The sequence below is a fragment of the Camponotus vicinus genome, unplaced genomic scaffold (assembly GCF_025532165.1).
Source record: "Camponotus vicinus isolate PSW18456_S1 unplaced genomic scaffold, iyCamVici1.0 SCAF_1, whole genome shotgun sequence".
NCBI classification, from domain to species: domain Eukaryota; kingdom Metazoa; phylum Arthropoda; class Insecta; order Hymenoptera; family Formicidae; genus Camponotus; species Camponotus vicinus.
Window position 1 is genome coordinate 7,010,291 of NW_028141945.1, and position 19,766 is coordinate 7,030,056.

A 19,766-nucleotide genomic window follows, 5' to 3' on the forward strand; every position below is an offset into this window, starting at 1 on the left:
ATCGTTTTTCTAGTTCATTTTTGAAATCTGGTTTAATAAATATAAACAACACACACTGCTGTCACTTTAATCTATTGAAAAATTAATTGTGTAAATATAAATAGTATAAGGAAATGTTGGTGATATTTTTTACTTACATTTTAGCTTTTTTTTTCAATTTTTCAAGAATAATTTTACTTCACATAGTTTCTGATAATACTTGTGTGTTTTCTGATATTCTGAGAGATACAAACTGTCAGTACTAGCAATATTGAAAAAATAACTATATGGACTATAAAAATAACTATATATACTAGTGTAGGCGAAACGCCTACACTATGAACGATATATCGACGATGTAACCTTGAAGAATTTAAATTAATGAAGAGCAGTGAGGTTATGTTGACCAGAGTTGACTGAGTGCTTTGACGTTTCTATCTACGCGATTCGGACATGGGCTTGTTCGGAAAATCACAGGAAAAGAATCCCAAAGAAATGGTAAGGCTTCAGAAAATATTGTGTTTGACTTGTTAAAATTAATCATTTTACAGGTTCAAGAGTGGACCCACAAATTAAGAAAGGAAGGTTATCAACTTGACAGGCAGGTTAGAGGTCAGTTTGAAAAAGAAAATTTTCAAGAAAAGTCTTTAGAAATTTTAATAATTATAATTTATTTATTTAATCAGCAAGAACCTCGATCTTTATGTAAAGTTTTTGATCTTGAAGTTTTGCGTTTGAGCTTAGAAAATCTAAAAGATTTTAGGAATATTCTTACACACACATTCTTAGTATTCTTAAATTTTAATATATTTAAAATCTTTAGCATAATTATATTTATTTAAATCAAATATCTTTCTTTTCTTTTACATTTACTCTAAATATTGTTTATATAAGCAATGTTTTTTTTTTGTATAGCAATTCAAAGAGAAGAAGAAAAAGTAAAGCGTTCCTTAAAGGAAGCAGCAAAGAAAGGAGATAAAGATGTATGCAAGATTCTTGCAAAGGAGATTATAAGGGCTCGTAAAGCCTGTAACAAAATTTATACTTCTAAAGCACATCTAAATTCTGTATCGTTACAAATGAAAAATCAATTGGCGACAATCAGAGTTGCTGGTTCAGTTTCAAAATCTACGGAAGTGATGCAAGCAATGCAATCTTTGATAAGAGTACCAGAAGTAGCTGCGACTATGAGAGAAATGTCAAAAGAAATGATGAAAGCAGGAATTATCGAGGAAATGTTGGACGAAACAATGGATTCCATCGAGGATTCTGAAGATATGGAAGATGAAGCTGACGAAGAGGTTGATAAGGTAAATCGTATTTTTACTTTATGTTTTATTTCATACTTATTGAACAAAAAATGAATGCTCAAGAAAATTTTAATGAATAATTTCTTAGGCATTTTTCATTATAAAGAGAGATTTGCATAAATATTATAAATAAAATTTCTCCTTACAGATTTTATGGGAGGTGACAGCTGGTCAATTGGGTACAGCTCCTGCAGTTGTCACAGAAAATCCTGGATCAGTCGCAGCTTCTACATCTGCAGAAGAAGAAGCAGAAGATGATGACAAAGAACTTGAAGAAATGAAAAATAGACTGCAGAGTCTTCGCAGTTAGATGTATAGCTAAATAATTCAAGTATATTTGCATTTAAATATCAGGGAAAAATAAGTATAATAACAATACTTATTAAATAAATAGTATTTGCTAAAAATAATATTTATCATAATAAGCTGTTTTGCTATTTATATGTAAATACTGTATGTATTATCTTTTTAGCTTTGTAGAATTTATCTAGTTTTGTAGAGTACTTAAACATAGATATCTATTTTTACATTCACTGCTAAATAATTTTTTTTATAATTCTAATTTGAATTATTAAGATTAAGTAATATTAATAATATTACATAAAACAAATTGAATGAAAAATGTGATCAAAATTAAAAAAAAATGGATAATTAATTATTAAAAGATTATAGAAATAATTAATAACTCAAGAATTTAAATAACTTTTAACTGTTGTACTTTGTTATAACATTCACACAAATTTATATTTATAATAAAAAGATTTATCGCTTTTTCATGGCTTTAAATATACTATCTTCATTTTGTACTTTCCATTTTATAATTTATTCTATACAACGTCTAATATATATATATATATATATATATATATATATATATATATATATATATATATATATTAGACGTTATATAGAATAAATTATCGGATTCGAAAATTTAAAAATAATTATATATATATATATATATATATATATATATTCAATTATTTTTAAATTTTCAAATCCGACTTTTTGAAAGAAAAAGTAGATAAAGTTATAGAACTGTAACAAATTATCAATACAATAATTAATAGCAATTAATAATCAATACAATTGATTATTAACTACTATGAATTATTTAAACAATTTTCAATAGAGCTTTTTTTAGTAAATAATAGTAAAAGAAGATATATTTCATGTTGAAGAATATTGTTAATGTAAATAAGTGACCCATAAAATAATATCAATATTATTATTAAGAATAAACTAATGTTATTATATAATTATAATATTATATCAATAAAAAATATAAATAATATTACTAATAATATGTCAACTTATAATTAATTATATATATATATATATATATATATATGAATATCTATTATTAATCAAAAATGAATCATCCAAGTTACTCTTTCAACTACTTATTTATTTCACATTACCGCGTTATCTCTCGCGCTATATATAAATTAAGAATAATTTATCTCTTTAAATCTAATCTTCCTCTATTTGATTTTATACAGTTGCAGATTTATATTATAATATATATTTATAATATATTATTATAATATATATTTGACACATGTAAAATTGAAAAAATGTTAAATTAAATGTTAAATTTACTAAGCAGCAACATTAGTAAAAGCTGCAGTCAAGGAGACACTAAGGATGCTTTGAAGCATTTGATTGACCAATCAGATTAAAGAAATCTTTAATCCTTTTATCCTGATTGGTCAATCAAACGCTTCAAAGCATCTTCAGCATCTCCTTGACCGCAGCCAAAAAATATAAAAATTTAAAGAGTGTATATACCATTAGTTTTTATAATGCACTAAAGTGAGCTTTTAAAGATGAGGAAATGACGTACTCAATGTCTAATTCGCGCAAAAAAAAGAACATATGTTGAGTGCTGTGCGAACATATGTATATATAAAAATTGCTATCTTTGTTAAAAATTTGCTCATTGATATTATTTAGTATCATAATCAAAACATTGACTTTTTATGTATGTACTTTTCGGATTGAAGGAGAAAAATAAATAATTTAAAAAACAACCATTTCTAATTTCATTATTGTAATCATTGCTAAAATATTTAATGAGAAATGTTTTTAATTTAGATGATGTAATATAAAAAGTGACAAAAATCCACTCAAAAATATACATATTTCTTTCTAATTCTGGTCAATTTTTTATAAGATAATATAGGTAAGATTCACTCTTGCTGTGTTCGTTTTGACATTATAACTATTTGATTGACCAATCGGAGCAAAGATTTTTTATTCTGTATCAAACATTCCATCATTTACAGCGTCAAGACAAATCTAGAGAAAGACAATATATTTAAAATGCTCAACGTGTAGAGCTACAAAATTAAATTTAAATAAGTTCTGAAAAAGTTAACATAATGTGCAATAAAAAAGAGGGTAACATTTTTTACAAGATATGATATACTTACACTATATAAAATATATAAAGAATTTTGCTCGTTTACCTTTAAAAATATATAACTTTTTAGAAAACATTTTTTTTATATAATTATAGAAGACAATTATAAAATTTATATTAATTTTTTTCACCTCGATCCCATTATTAACATATTGTATAAATTTGATCCTGATCTTCACAAACATTATATATATATATATATATATATATATATATATATATATATATAAGTATATAATATATTAATAAAAATAAGTTGTATAAATATATAATGAAAACAAAAATACACATAAAATGGCGCATGATGTACATAAAAGCGCTTATGATTATTTTATATATATATATATATATATATATATATATATATATATATATAATTTTATATATATTATTATCATTATAGATTATTTTATGTATATTCATTTCATATATATGTAATAGTAGATAGTAATTTAAAAACTTAAATTTAATAATTAAGAATTTGGCTCAAATAATTAAAAATTAAATCAAAATTGGCAGAAGAAAGAACACTTCCTTTTTTATAATATTAGTTTATTACAAAACTCAGTTTACAATAATAAAAGGTGAACGTTTCGGATCATCTTCCGGATGACGCTAAATTATATCCCGCGGAGGTCTAGCAAGTGCGCTGCTTCTAACAGTCCCTCAAATATACTAATTGTGTTATGCAAAGTCGCAGCAGATCAGATTTCGTGCTTTTTTTACAATTAATAACAGTATGCCGTTGTGTGTTTCATGTTGGTTCGAGATTCGATGATGGAATTCACTTTCATTTCATCATCGAATCTCGAACCGACATGAGACACACAACGGCATACTGTTATTAATTGTAAAAAAAGCGTGGAATCTGATCTGCTGCGACTTTGCACAACACAATTATAGTATATTTGAGGGACTGTTAGGAGTAGCGCACTTGCTAGACCTCCGCGGGATACAATTTAGCGTCATCTGCGCGTCGAAAAACAAATTCGTATAATGTAACGCGTCATAATTTGTAATATATATTGTTAACATCGCGCTGAGCAAGGATCAAAAGATGATCCGAAACGTCCGCCTTTTATTATTGTAAACTGAATTTTGTAATAAACTAATATATTAAAAAAGAAGGAAGTGTTCTTTCTTCTCTGCGCTCCAACTACCGCGTTGTGGCTCTTATGTGCCAATTTCAATTTAATTTTTAATTTAAAATTTAAAATTTATGACATTTTCTGAGAAGCTTGATAAGAGTAGAATTTAAATCGTACAAATCTGTCAGTAGCACAGCTATAAAATGTTAACTATCTCGAGTTTATTTATGGATTTTAGGGTGTCAGAAACCTCGACTTTAATGTCTCTTTCAGAAATGAGAAGTAAAATGAGTAGTGAGCTTCGAAAGTAATTATCCACCCTGATTTATCGAAAGAGGGACATTCGAAATCTCTCGCTGTCTCTCATTTAGTCTATAGGGTGTTCTTAACATATATTGGTTAATAAAACTTTATATTAACTTACACAACATGGATCATTTTCATTTTGGCATATTGCGTAGAAAGATTTCAAAATCGTATATCTCAAGAATCAAAAGAAAACGCCACAAAACATTTATTGATTAGAAATATACCCTTTATAATATATGTAAGAATGAGGATATATTAATCAAAACAGAAGTAATTGAGAAAAAATTCTCTTTTCGCAAATTAAATTTTATGATATATTAAACAGAATAGCTGCGGAACGAAAGAATAAGAATAACAGAAACATAATTATAATAGACACAGGCCAAATTCATAATCGTGATTAACCGAAGTACTCAAAAATTTATCTTATAATGTTATAATAAATTTTATTATAATGTTATAAAATTTATTATAACATTATAAGATAAATTTTCGAGTGCTTCGGTTAATCACGATTATGAATTTGGCCTATGTTTATTATAATTACGTTTCTGTTATTCTTATGTCGACAAATCAATGTTAAATATTCATTTGAAAATAATTGCAAACGATTAAAAAATTATATAAAGGTGATTTAAAAAATAATTGCATATAAATATATAATAGTGCGGTTTTTTTAATTCACAAGTGTAGTTAGTGTAAAAAATATTATATATATATATATATATATATATATATATATATACATATATATATATATATATATATATATATATACATATATAATTATCAATAGTCTGGAGATTAGTTAAGAGCAATTATAAAATATTTGTGAATATTTTTTGTAAACTGTTCTAGATTATTTTTCTAATATTTGATCTGACAAATTTTATCGTTTTAGATGAGAATAAAAAATTATAATATTTTTACTTATGTTTACTAATGTATTCAATAACATTGCGCAACAATAATGATGAAAACTTGAAATATTATATTAGTAATATATAGAATATAGTAGTTTACAATGTTTCTCTATAGCAGTCCAATTTCGACTTTTATATACTATATATTCTCTTAAATAAAATCAATATATGATCACTAATAAGTAATGTTTTTAGTTATAAGTATAGCACTCTGTGTGTGTGTGTGTGTGTGTATGTGTAAACAATAAAATATCATCGAAAAGAATCGATTAATAATGGGTTTAAGACTTTTCAATGAAATCTTGTTGCCCCACAATGAAATCTAAGGATGGAGCAGCAAAGTGTGAATGTTTTCACTGAATATCTATGAAATCTTGCCATTGCTTTAATCAAGAGCATCGTTACTCATTCAGTTTAAGAGAGTACGTAATCACTTTTTATTTCTATTTTTTTCTACTTTTCCCAAAAAAAAGTTTACAAAGAAATTTTTCACAACATATTTTCTTGATTTATTTTTCTTTATAGAATAATGAGTTTATTGTGCTAATAATGAGACACCCTGTATATAAAAGGGTAGATGTGGTGGGGAGTTTGATAGAAACTCGGAGAGGGAGTTACTTCTGGCTCAGTTTGCTCTTGTACGACCTTGCGCCAAGTCACGCTTCGCATCCCCTTGGTGCTATTCCCCCCCTCCGAGAGACACCCTTCACTTCCGACTTCCTTTTCACCTGGTTTCTATGCTGTCTTCATCGTGATCCGTGTCTTTCAAAGAGAATGAAATAATTCGTCACAAAAGTGACGTTTGTGTATTATAAGAGGAAAAAAGAGGATAAAAGTGAGAAGTGATTTCCATATTATCTACTTTTGGAGTAAATCTAGCAATTTATCGTGGATGGATAATCATGACGACGATGAAGTATCATTGGATGCTATTAATATCCTTGTTGCTGATATTCGGATGCATTCTAGGTTTGTTATATACAAGTTTATGATTTATTATACATATTGCATATTTTATATATAATTAGAGAAAAGATATTAAAAATATTTAACTTCTTCAGAGTCACTGTCAGAGACAGCTTTCTTTCTTTTTCTTTTTAAAATTCGTCCTTAGCTTATTTAAAATTAATTAAAGAAAAACTATTACCTTAGTTAAACAAAGATTACATATAAAATTTAGAGATTTGCTTATTTTATTGCTAAAACTCATATTCGACAAATATGCTACATATTTCTTTACAAATCACCCTGTACATCAGAGAGCCTATCCACGTGCATTATTTCTGTCCTAGTACTTTTGCCCGCTTAATATAGCGCTTACGTATTTTGTGATACTATTGCCCCATTTACTGGCCAACATAATGCATATTTTAGATAATATTTAACATTGAATTAACAATAAATATCTATTTTTTTCAAAAATTATATTAATTTAGAATTTATTATGTATGTTTTTCGGACTTGAATATATTGAGACAATTGTAAGAAAGCTACATAGGTATAGAGATGCACTTTGTCTATTTGTGCACAGTTGCGAAATATTTTAGAAATGCGTAGAGCAAACGCGATTTTGAAGTGATAATATTCTCTTGAAATATGCGACTTTGAAACGTTTGTGAATCTTTATCATAAGCTTTGAACTTATGAGTAAAGTATGATATACAATTAAAATTCATATTATAATGAAATTACTCTTAATATAAATTTAATGAGATGAGTGGCTTAAGAGCATAGCTAAGTGTTAATTGTTAAATAATTAATAAGGACTTATATAACATGTGTTGTATAAAATATACTTAAATTTATTCGTACAATATCCAGAAGTAATTAAACAAATAAATGAATAGTTTCTAGATAAATTCTTGATTATTTCTTTCACTATAAAAACCAATAAATTATTTATCTGATTATTTGTTATATTTTTTATTAAATAATCAATTACATTTGAAAATATATCGGTATTGGTTTTTTGTCAGAGTTGACCTGTTTTAAGCTCGAAATTTTCTGCAATATGTGCAACACGTGTTAAACAGCGAATTTGAAGTATATACGTGCGGCTATAATGTATTTATAAAGATCACAGATGATCCTCTTTAAATCATTTTTCGCGCAGTATTCCAATATTTGGAATAACGGAATTATTTCAGTAATATCATTTTCAATTTTAAAATCTTAATATTATGCACATTTTTTAATTAACTATATTTTTACAAATTTATTACAAATTTTATTTGAAAAATTATCGACATGTTGCAAAACGCAATTTGCCATGTCGCTTTAACGTGACATATAAAACTAAAATTTTTAGAAAATCCGACACTTTATAATAATCCAATATATATATTCCTTGATAATAATTACACAATCTTCTTATAATCGAAATTTCAATAAAAGCTGGAGCTTTAATTTGAGGATTACCGCTCTGCTCCTTTCAATTTTTGTTCTTACCAGATTGACGATTTTATCTTTTCGGAATTTGCGATTTCTATATCTTCAATGATTCTCTTGTACTGTAAACTTTCCTTTGTTCAATTGCTTGCCGCGAGCTTGTTTTCCGCGACATCGCTAACGAGCTCGGTTCCAAATATTGCATAATGAAGTGCACTTTGTTTTCAGCGCGTCGCGAGACGAGCTTTCTGCAATAGAAGCAAAGATAATTGCAAATATTATAATTATTAAGTTGTTGCAAAGGATGATATAAAAAATAATATTAAATATATTTAAAGAAGGTAATACAAGAATAATTATGTAAAGTATATATTAAATAGTATGGTAAGAAAATTTTAATAAAAATATAGATTTTAATAAAAAAGATGTGAATAAATACTCAGAAATATGTGTATTGTTTATATAGATAAACGAATAAAATAATATTATTAAGCTTTTCATTTCATGAAAAGTAATATAGATATACATATGGTAATAATAAAATAAATTTAATAATATAATAAATAAATAAATAAATATGTGTACATATATATATATATATATATATATATATATATATTTCTTATGCATTACATTTTATGAACAGTTGGAGTTGAAAAAAGTAAAAAAAGTGTGTTGCGAAAATGCTTATAAAGCTGCATTTGAAGTTGATCTATAAAGGAGGTTTAAAGTGGGTCACTTGCTTATTTGGTTGTAGAATTGTATGCATACACAAGGTACCGGTTCTCTTCCTTCCTCTTTTGAAATTTACACGCGTATTTAAAGCTGCGTGTATTTTCGCTCCTCAGGTTTAAGTTCAAAGTGCAAATTTCTGTGCGCACGGAGCAAAAAGCTTGGTCATCAGTCGGAAAAATCAGCTTAAACCAAGTAAAAAATTTCACAGATGTGCAATTAAGTTGGAGCATTGAATATTATAACGACCAAATATTCTCATTAATTGGTCTGTTAAATTTATATGAAAAATCTGTTTATAGATGTAACTCTTGGATAAAATTATAGGAATTCAAATAAAGAAGCTTTAAAATATTTAAAAAATGAAAATTATATATACATGTATACAGGGGTTTGCTGAATATAATAAAAAAATATATATATATACATGTGTGTGTGTGTGTGTGTGTGTGTGTGTGTGTGTGTGTGTGTGTGTGTGTGTGTGTGTGTATAAAATATTTAAAAAGACATGATGGAAAACTTTATGAAGCACAATCTTCACTTTTTTCGAGAAATACAAGTTTGAGACAATCTTTGGAAATAAGTTGATCAATTAGTCATCGCATGCGAGAATTGGATAATTCCGTTAAGTGGCCTGGTCGATATCGTTTACAGAGTAGAACAGGCGTACTATTGCAGGCAATTGCAGTTGCATTACAGAGAGCAGAGAATCCGCTACAATTAACGTGATTATTTAACGGCGCTCTCGTTGTGTACCCGCAATGTTTATTCGCTATTCGCTCGTTACCGGTGTTGTGTGCATTTCTCTATACACATGTTCATGTGTAATACTAGGGGTCGGATTTACCCCATGGTTATACACCGCGTCCAGCCTCTGTGTTGACCAGGCAAAACTGCGCGTCCAGGAAATGCAAAACCGTATTATCGTATTATTACAGTAATGATGACATTCGTACCACATTTATTCCCATTTATCGCAACTACTATGCGATATTAATTATAATTATATATTAATTATGCAGAAATAATTAGTTTTATAATTATTATTCTCTTTATGAATCATTTTGTTACATATATATATATATTTTTTTTTCTTTTCGAAAATCATACATTTCATCAGAAATATGTTATATAATTTCAACATATTGTTTTTAATAATAAAAAATATGAATTCTTATATTATATATTATTAGAATAGATAACTTCTATAATATCTTTAAATGCGTGAAAATATATATTTTATCTCTGAAGAATTCTTAAGCAAGCATTTCTCTCTCAATATCAGAACGAAACAAAACTTGGAAGAAAATAAAACAAACTATTTTTATTATTCATCGAAAGAAGGTTAGATAAAAAGCTTTTCGATGTTTTATTGCAGAATCCCAACAACTCGTCATCAAGAGCATCAATGTTCCCTCCGCTGTAAAGGTCGGCGATGTCAATCACGTGGTCCTCGACTGCGACTACGCTCTGGAGAACACCTCGAGCCAAGGGTTGGTGGTCAAGTGGTTCTTCAACGAAGACCGATTGGTCTACCAATGGATTCACGGCAGGAATCCCTTAGCTGATGACCCGGCTGCGAAATACATCGATCTGACATATAAGGCGAGTGATGATCCTTTCACCGAGTATCGAGCCATGAAGCTGGATAAGCCGGGAATCGATCTAACGGGCGATTATACGTGCGTGATATCGACGTTTGAAGACGAGAAGGCGGCAAATGCTTCCATGGTAATTTATTGTAAGTATTTTTTTTTAATTTTGTGTGCGTGTATGTATACGTGATCGGATGTGTCATAATGTGCATACACTATTTTTTAATAAAAAATAATTATCAATAATAAAATAATTTATTCACTTGTACAAAAAATACACGTATGTGTAAATAATGTTTGTAATAAATAAATAAATATATATATATATATATATATATATATGTATGTATGTATGTATATATACATACATATATACTTATTACAAAACATTATTTACATGTGTGTATTTTTAATTCACGTATATAAAACATAAAAAGTAATCAAAATTTTAATTATAAAAATTTTTATTACGATTAAAATTGAAAGATTAAATTAATTTAAAGATCGAAAATGATGTTTTGTAATCCATATTTTTATTTAATATTCTTAATGCTATTTATAATATATTATGATCACTTCAATTACTTTTCTCTTTTTTTCTCCTTTCCTTCTTTTCTCTATCTCTTTTTCTTTCTCAATTATGTTTCGATGGTATTGAAATTCCAACTTTATATGTACAAACGAAAATTATCAAATGTGTAATTTATTTAAATATATGTTTTGTTTTAATATTATTACGTTTTAATATTATCTTACAAGGAATTATTGATAACCTTTTTATTTATCGTAAACTTTGACTGTTGATCTCAAAGTATCTCGCCTACGATACTTAACCATTTATCTCTGTCTTAAGCAGAAGCATCCTCCACTTTCCTCTAGTCTATTCTTTACACATTCTCCTCAAGTCCATCAATCCACTTTAACTTCCTCTTTTCACTCTCTTTATCCTCCTTCTATCTTTTCCGAATATGTTTTTCCGATTATTTTATTTTAATTTAAATTTTCGTTTTAATTTATAATTTAGTTTAGCTTTAGATAATTATATTTTACGCGCGCACGCACACACATACAATTTATTACTGTTATGCATTATATTTACCATATTATTATTATAATATAATTATGTTTCTATTTTAAAATACACGCAATAAAATAACTGTTTCATATACCAGAAGACTAACGGATGTGCAGGATGTCGCTGATTTAAAAAAATCAGACTTTATTTCTCTCTAAATGCTCGTTTTTCAATTCACGTTGTAGCGTAAATTTTCTTCGGTGTTGTTCCACTTTTATGCGTTCGCAAATCCTTCAATTTGCGCCGGGCGCTTTTTATTTACGTGGTTCCTGTTTTACGCTCAGGTTTCAATTTACGCGGTAAAGCGGAGTATGTACTTTCTTTTCCACACCCTTTTTAGAGTAAACGCTTTAACGCTGTGCTCGCACATTAGTTTTTTTTTTTTACTTTTGTGTGTCTCATAGTTTATTAAATATATTATTTCTACGACATTTGTATTTGCGACATTATTTACTTTTTTTTTGCAATTAACATTTCATTTCTCTGCTTTCTGCAATTTATGTTAAATTAATTAATATATGTATAAACATGTATTGATATATATTGTTATATATAAATATATTTATTTATTAAATATATTAAAAATAATAAATTATTAATTTACATAATCATTAATAGACATTTATGTATAAATATTTATATTAATCTATATAAATACAAATAATTTATATATATATATATATGTGTGTGTGTGTGTGTGTGTGTGTGTGTATGATGTTTTCGTCGGTTCTTGTTGCCTTACATGCGCATTTCCATTTTTACTTCGTAACTTTGTTTATTTCAAAAATACACGTTTTTAAAGTAGAAAATAGCTAATTTAAATGAGCTTTTTTCATAAAATGTGTATAAAGATATCAGTTTTTATAAAGCAACTTACTTGAATGTTAAATTATACGTTAAATATTCTATATAAAGAAAAAATAATATAAAAAATACAGTATATGATTGTGCGATAATAAATAATAAATATATGATATAAATAAGATGATATGATTATATGATATAAAGAAGTAATATGGAGTGGCAAATATTAATCTTAATAAAAAGTTATGTTAACATAATATTTATGTAATATGTTAATAATGCATATAATTTTTGTTGTAGCAACAGAGGAAAAGTTCGATTTTCACTATCAAAAAAAAAGTATAGATAATAAAGACGGGTTGGAAGCGACGTGTGAAGCTAAAGGAGTTTATCCTCGAGCAATTCTCGATATTTCAGTGAAGTAAGTGTCTTTATAAAAATAAAATTTTTGACTTAATTATTTATATTTTCCAGTTTAATGTATTATTTTAGATTAGCATATTATTTTTGTTTAGAATATTATTACAACTTTATTTTAAAAATCAATACCAAATTTTTTTTACTTATTATAAAAATTAAATATTAAGTTTACACTTTATAATTTTGTTAAAATATATTTAAATTTGTTGTAAATATAATTTGTAATTTGAATTTGTTGAAAATTACAATTTGATTTTCAAAAAAATCTTTGGCAAGAAATTTATACGATAAAAAATTTTTATATACAAAGAAAAAAATATTTTATATAAAGGTAAATAATTTGTTATTTGTGTAATAATGGATAATACTTACAGGGGTATTCTAGGCAAACCATCTTCAAAACCCATATATAAATATGAGATATTTCGTGAAGATGGAATGTTTGATATCTTATCACGAGTAGATTTGCTAGATGAGGAACTACCAGAAGCTGCAGAACTTAAATGTACTCTCGACATCCCGAGAGCAAACTACAGTGTGTCCCGAAAAACTATATACTATTCCAGTTAGTTGTGTATTTTTATGCTTTAAATATTTCTATACTAACACATTGCTAATTTTACGTTAACTTTCTTTACATAGTAATGCTTAATAATCGAAATTATTTAAAATTATTAGTCCTTTATTTGATTTCTTTGCTTGAATAGAAATGTCTATGCTTGGTTTTGTGTTGTACAGGAATGGGTACTACTACTACTTCATCTGTTACAACGATACCGGAGCATAAAATGGATATCCAGGACCTAGACAGCTCAAAGTCCGGTAATGGTGGTGGTAAGATCAATCGTAAATTTTGTTAACAATATATATTCGGCACCAAATCATCACCATTAGCCACTATCCCAGACAGCACAAAAGGACCAAAAGACGTCTTAAAGATAAAAGGACTTTAAGACGTCTTTAATCGTCTTTTTGATGTCTTTTGAACATGTATGCTGGCTGGGATTTTTTAATCGAAGATTTTCGGAGTTTCTCGAAACCTGTGTATTCATTTCATGCTCGTTTTTATAGAAATTTGCCCGAGCATTTGAAAACATCTGATTCTTATACTTATTTATCAATTATTGACAGCACGTACGATTTTTAAGATATCGTAACCTTTTTATAACACATTTACAGTTTCTTTTCATAATTCTTCATTATTTGACTCTTATCGTAGTTCTTGAATTACTAATTATTCTTCTATCTAAAGATCGAAACATTTCCTTTTAATTATATATTTCTTATCATCTTTTGCCTAGAAAAATTTATGACATTGATGAGAACTTATTAATTTCTTTATATATTTTCAATGATATGATATGACGTTGCAGATTTATACGATAGAATTTAATTAATTATTCATTTTATCTTATCTTCTTCTTCTTTTCTTGACATTAATATTGCTCAAATATCATGTATGATCCAATGAAAGTCAAAACGGGCGAAAGCCCATTAGTATTATACCTTTCAGCGGAGAATTATCCTCGCGCAATATTAGCATCTCTCATATACATATACTAATGTCTATGCATTAATGCATATGCATTCCGCTCAAGTGGCTTTCATTATGGTTATGCATATTTATGAAACTCACCCGCGGCCGTTGTAACGCGCTCAATTATTGGCCCCATTAATTTTACAAAAATGCTCAAACGCGGAAAACATTTTTCATTATATTACAATATTATATACGATATATTAGAAGAAGCAAAGAGAGAGAGAGAGAGAGAGAGAGAGAGAGAGAGAGAGAAAGAGAGGGGGGGAGGGCGAGAGAGAGAGAGAGAGGGAAAGAGAGAGAAAGAGAAGAAAAAAGAAACAAAAGCTTTAGTATTACATGTTATTACAATCAATATTACGTAGTACTTTATTATCACTTTAAGTTTGTCATTTAACAATGAGATTAAAATGAAATATATACTAACAACAGAAAAGTAATAATAAATAATAATTTACAAAATTAATAGACTCAAATAAGATTTGACGCAAAAAGGGATTTAATTGCTTTACTTTTTGGTGCAATTGTATTTTAAGATAGATTATAAACTATTAATTAAAAATCATTATCTCTGTTTCTTTTCTCAATTTCTTTTAAATTATATATATATATATATATATATATATATATATATATATAAAGAATATTTTTTGATCTGATATATATATATATATATATATGTTGTAATTTAATTGTAGGCAACTTCGTCGACTGCGCATCGATCAATGTTATCCTGTTACCGATGTATCTGGCTATTCTTATTCTGTTTCATTAATAATGCAATCGATAGGTAAGTTTGAATCGACATTGGACTCGATTGGTACTTTGATGATTTTCAGTAAAACAACGATTCCAAACTGTAATTTATTTCCAAACCCTGCGCGCGTGATTTTATAACATATAATGTTCTAGTCATAAATTTTAAAACCAAAAATTATCTGTTACTAAATGTCTTTTTTTCTATAGTTTGCCAAAATTTTCTATAAAATCTTTAAGATATAAACGCTTCTCTATTTATTTAAAAATTGCGTTGTGTGTGTGTGTATGTATAAACCTAAATATTAATGTTTTTAACTCTCTAAAAATTCGCAAAAAGAGAGATTGCGGAGATAAAAAATAAAACAAGAATTAAATTTAAAAAAGACAAATGCAAAATAATACTTAAATTAATATTTCCTTTAATTGATAGCATTTATATAAAATAATAAAGAAAACTATATTCTATAAATGTATATAAAACATCTTATTACATGACTTTCTTATTCGCCTTATACATCTGAAAATAAAATTTACAAAATTAAAGTCATTTGATTGATTATTAAAATGATAAAATATTATATAAAAAATTTATTATTGGCCTAATAAGCTTATGATTTTTGACGCGATATAATAAAACACGTAAAACATAATAAAAAAGACCTAATATAATAAAAAAATTTATAATAAATTATTGTGTATGTTTAATCATTTATTGTACATTGTAAAAATTAAAAATTAATTCGTTTTCTTAAAAAGATCTAAATGAAGATCCTTAGACCAATATGTGAGATGCAAGATATTTATGCGATTTATTTAAGTATATCATTCGTAGTATCTTTAGAATTCATTCTCAATGATGGAATTCATTTCAATTTTTGCTGGAATCTTCTTTAGCCAATTGTTGACTATAATCAACAGTAGCAATAATCAATAACTGGCTAGAGGACTCGAATCAAAAGTGACTCTCCACCGCTGGAATAAATTCCAAAAATACTACAAATAAAGCGTATTTTAAATATTGCGTGAATAACTATTGTTATTATATTTATGTTTCGAGTGCCTCACGGCTCATACTAATTTAAATATTCCTTTTGCACTTCGATAGAAAAAATATTTTTAAAAAATCTAATTTAGAAACCTCTTGGTTCTTTACTGCAGTCGTATTGATTTGTGGCGTCTCGTCTCAGTCAAGAAATCAATCTTTGAAGTGAATCTTTCTCTTGCAAAATAAATTAGTTTTTCTTATATCACTCTCTCTTTCTCATGTACACATTCAATACTACTTATTAATAAAATATTAATAAAATATATCACAAATTCTTTTTTCAGTTGATAGTTTAATTATTATAAATGTAAATTAAAATAATTATAAAATTTAATTAATTTATAAAGTTATAAAATTATTTTTGCTAAAAATATATGACAAATTGTGACATATATAAATTTTTATTAATTTATATTAATTAGACTGATATAAAAAATGTTTCCAGTGAAAGATGTTTTCGGCATATAATCTATATTATTAAAAGTGTGAGTGATATAAAAAAACTAATTTATTTCGATGCATAAAATGTGGGAAAAAGATTTACATAATTTCTAATGCCACAATTTTATATGATGTAATAAGAAAACTGGAATCTTGAAAATGAAAAATATGAAAGAATATATGGTAATATCTACATATATGCACACATACATCTATGTACATGCATATATATATATATACATATACATACGTACACAATACATACATATAGGTAGTATATATATATATATATATAAACTGTCATACTTTTTATATTTTATATTAAAGTACTATCAAAGAGAACCCTCAGCCACACAATGTAAAATACACATATAAAACATACATAATATATAAAAAATACATATATAATATATATAAAAACAAAATTTAAAATTCTGATAAAAAACAAAAAAATATAAAGAAATATGCGCATATATTATGTGTGCGAGTGTGTGTGTGTGTGTGTGTGCGGTGAAATAATTATTCCTAATATAAAATATAAGAATTATTTCTCTTTATTTTTATATATTTAATATCAGATATCTATTAAAGAGCGTGTGTAAAATATGTAATACATTTGTTATTATAATTTTATAATTGTTAATTGAGACGATCATGTATATAACAACTTGGGAGATAAACAATTTTATTGTATACACATAATGGAAAATTCTGTAATTCTATAAGTCATATTTTTACAAATCATGTAAATAATTGAATTTATTGTATTCAAATGTGCATATAAAAGTAATTGAATAATATTGCTGAAATAACAATAATACTTAACAAATATTTTCTTCCTCTCCAGTAATTTTTGTCTCTATTTAGAAATTAGCTATATCTTAATGGAGATATTCTCGGTAAAAAACAATAGTTTTAGTAATGATATAAATATATTTTGTATTTCATAAAGAGTGGACATATATTTTTAAGCAAAAAAATAGGAGAAAAAGAAAAAAGCTCTCTCTTTCTCTTTCATATAAATTAGTGTCCACTTTTGCTAAAAATTTCTTCAATTTTTAAAAACAATCAAATTTTTTTTTAATATTCAATCATAAACAATTATATAAGATATTTAAGATTAAAATTATTTACATCACATTATTTTCGTAAAAATTTATAAATTTAATTTTTAATTCAAGAAGAAAATTGAAATTATTATTTATGATCTATTTTCAGTACAATTTATATAAAAAGTGTTATATATATAATTTCAATATTAATATCATTCAATCTTTTTGCAACTACATTTAATTATTATTTAACCACTACAATAATCTCAATTAAATAAGATTTTTTATATACATTGATATTATTCATTTTATAAAAGAGTTTATGAAGTACGTAGAAAAGATTCATGCAAAACTTTATGAAGTTTTTGAGCTTTGTGTAATCCAAATCCAGGACATAAGGCCAGTGTATTTGGTTGTGTTTTCACAATATCAGTCAATGTGCCAAAAGTTGTTAGGAGTGTTGTTGCATCGGTTTTGTTGATAGATCTTACTGTTGTTAAAGCATTAACCAACTGCAACAAATAAATAAATAAATATATAATATATAATAATATATATAATATTATTATATAAATATATAAATATAAAAAATATATATATGTATATATACATATATATTTTTTTTATTAAGCATATATTTATATAAAAAATATAATTACCTTTTGATAGGGTGCTGTATTGCTACGTTCCATGATATCATCAGGGGGTTTGGTCTCATATCTTTTATAAGTTTCAATAATTTTTCCTGCATCCTCTGCACTCCACGCTAACATTATTGTCATGTCTGCCAGAATGGATATTCTTGTTAGATGTTTCAAAGCATGATGAGGATCAGCTACATCAATCTAATTACATAAAAAGTTTTAACTTAAGCAACAAAAGATTACAAAGATAATTTAATTTGTATATATATAAACTAATTATATGTACCTGTACAAGGAGTACTCGCAAATTGTAAGCATTGCCTAACAATTTGAGTCTCTCATGAATATAATCAGGATTGAGTTGGTGGTAACGGATAGATAAGAAAAGAGCACATGTAGTTTTTCCCATTACATAGTCTGGTACAATGTCGGAATATTCCCATGAAACATTTGTTATAAACTTTAGCAATGGATTACCCTTCTGCAAAAACATGATTAATTTTTACAAATTTTTAAAATTTTGTTTATAAATGTCAGTAAAAGTTGTTTTAAAGTTTATTAATAAATTTACTCTATAAAAACCTTATCGACTCTAATTGGTGCAAAATACTAAAAATATTTTCTTATATTTTACCTTAACATTTTATACAATGCGATAAAACTACATTACCTGTTTTGGACTGACTAAAACAACATTGGGTCTATGGGAAATTATTGCTGTAGAAGTTTCAGGAGATGGCAATTCTTCCTTGAAAAACTCGGATTTCTTCAAGTTACTAAAAGCAGCTGATACAAAAAAAAATTCTTATAAGACTTATATATAAATAAATCGTAACAGATTTATAATACAATTTTCTAAGCAGATATATGTATAATACAACTTACATTGGAAAGATGTAATTCTAGATTGTTTCGGTGCAGAAACATTATTCAGATCTTCTGTATTTTCTATAGAGAGGTTACTCATATTCTCTCTCTATTAACTAGAAAGCAGAAGTGCTGCTTACAATAAAAGTTCTAACCATCTACTTCATCGTTCTCAATCTAATCTTTCTTTCCATACATATCAAACAACAAAAAATTAATAAGCATACACAACGCACAATACGAAAGAGAGTAAAATGAAATAAAATTTTAGAGAATTTGGACGAAACAGCTGATTTAAGATAAAGGAGATGAAATTTAGAATAAAGGGATTTTACAATAGAGAAAATTTACTTTAGCCAAAATGATAGGGTCT

The 19,766-nt window shown here is 26.3% G+C and overlaps 3 protein-coding genes and 1 long non-coding RNA gene across 5 annotated transcripts in view; 2 read left to right on the top strand and 2 right to left on the bottom strand.

Annotated features, from left to right (window-relative positions):
* Nucleotides 1–250, bottom strand: part of LOC145970584 (uncharacterized) — an 87,189-nt gene extending 86,939 nt beyond the window's left edge. Inside the window, exon 1 of the long non-coding RNA XR_014438547.1 lies at nucleotides 138–250. This is a non-coding gene — a long non-coding RNA (uncharacterized LOC145970584). The remainder of the gene's footprint in view (nucleotides 1–137) is intronic.
* Nucleotides 251–314: 64 nt separating this feature from the next.
* Nucleotides 315–2,060, top strand: Vps24 (vacuolar protein sorting 24). Its single transcript, XM_083097441.1, has 4 exons — nucleotides 315–477; nucleotides 531–591; nucleotides 895–1,289; nucleotides 1,438–2,060. Exons 1-4 carry the CDS (start codon nucleotides 433–435, stop codon nucleotides 1,597–1,599), a joined length of 663 nt encoding a protein of 220 aa, XP_082953567.1. The 5' UTR covers nucleotides 315–432; the 3' UTR covers nucleotides 1,600–2,060.
* Nucleotides 2,061–6,659: 4,599 nt separating this feature from the next.
* On the top strand, nucleotides 6,660–17,648 carry LOC145970670 (uncharacterized). 2 transcript variants are annotated; one of them, XM_083097541.1, is made up of 6 exons: nucleotides 6,660–7,003; nucleotides 10,533–10,895; nucleotides 12,929–13,049; nucleotides 13,423–13,613; nucleotides 13,787–13,882; nucleotides 15,284–17,648. In XM_083097541.1, the coding sequence occupies exons 1-6, from the start codon at nucleotides 6,937–6,939 to the stop codon at nucleotides 15,358–15,360; spliced, it is 915 nt and encodes a 304-aa protein (XP_082953667.1). In that variant the 5' UTR covers nucleotides 6,660–6,936; the 3' UTR covers nucleotides 15,361–17,648. The 2 variants fall into 2 exon arrangements, with proteins under 2 accessions (XP_082953667.1, XP_082953673.1); XM_083097547.1 differs by lacking the exon at nucleotides 13,787–13,882.
* Ercc1 (DNA excision repair protein Ercc1) lies at nucleotides 17,055–19,758 on the bottom strand. The gene is made up of 5 exons (XM_083097553.1): nucleotides 19,412–19,758; nucleotides 19,197–19,312; nucleotides 18,813–19,007; nucleotides 18,542–18,727; nucleotides 17,055–18,394 (listed from the first exon to the last, which is right to left on the bottom strand). The coding sequence occupies exons 1-5, from the start codon at nucleotides 19,491–19,493 to the stop codon at nucleotides 18,203–18,205; spliced, it is 771 nt and encodes a 256-aa protein (XP_082953679.1). The 5' UTR covers nucleotides 19,494–19,758; the 3' UTR covers nucleotides 17,055–18,202.
* Nucleotides 19,759–19,766: the final 8 nt, after the last annotated feature.

Coding starts and splice junctions, on each gene's coding strand:
- Ercc1 (XM_083097553.1), bottom strand. CDS start 19,493: ATGAGTAACCTCTCTATAGAAAATACAGAAGATCTGAATAATGTTTCT. Junction 19,008..19,196: donor TTTTAGTCAGTCCAAAACAG/GTAATGTAGTTT, acceptor ATGTTTTTGCAG/AAGGGTAATCCATTGCTAAA. Junction 18,728..18,812: donor TGCGAGTACTCCTTGTACAG/GTACATATAATT, acceptor TTATGTAATTAG/ATTGATGTAGCTGATCCTCA.
- LOC145970670 (XM_083097541.1), top strand. CDS start 6,937: ATGACGACGATGAAGTATCATTGGATGCTATTAATATCCTTGTTGCTG. Junction 7,004..10,532: donor GATATTCGGATGCATTCTAG/GTTTGTTATATA, acceptor GTTTTATTGCAG/AATCCCAACAACTCGTCATC. Junction 10,896..12,928: donor TGCTTCCATGGTAATTTATT/GTAAGTATTTTT, acceptor TTTTTGTTGTAG/CAACAGAGGAAAAGTTCGAT.
- Vps24 (XM_083097441.1), top strand. CDS start 433: ATGGGCTTGTTCGGAAAATCACAGGAAAAGAATCCCAAAGAAATG. Junction 478..530: donor AAAAGAATCCCAAAGAAATG/GTAAGGCTTCAG, acceptor ATCATTTTACAG/GTTCAAGAGTGGACCCACAA. Junction 592..894: donor ACTTGACAGGCAGGTTAGAG/GTCAGTTTGAAA, acceptor TTTTTTGTATAG/CAATTCAAAGAGAAGAAGAA.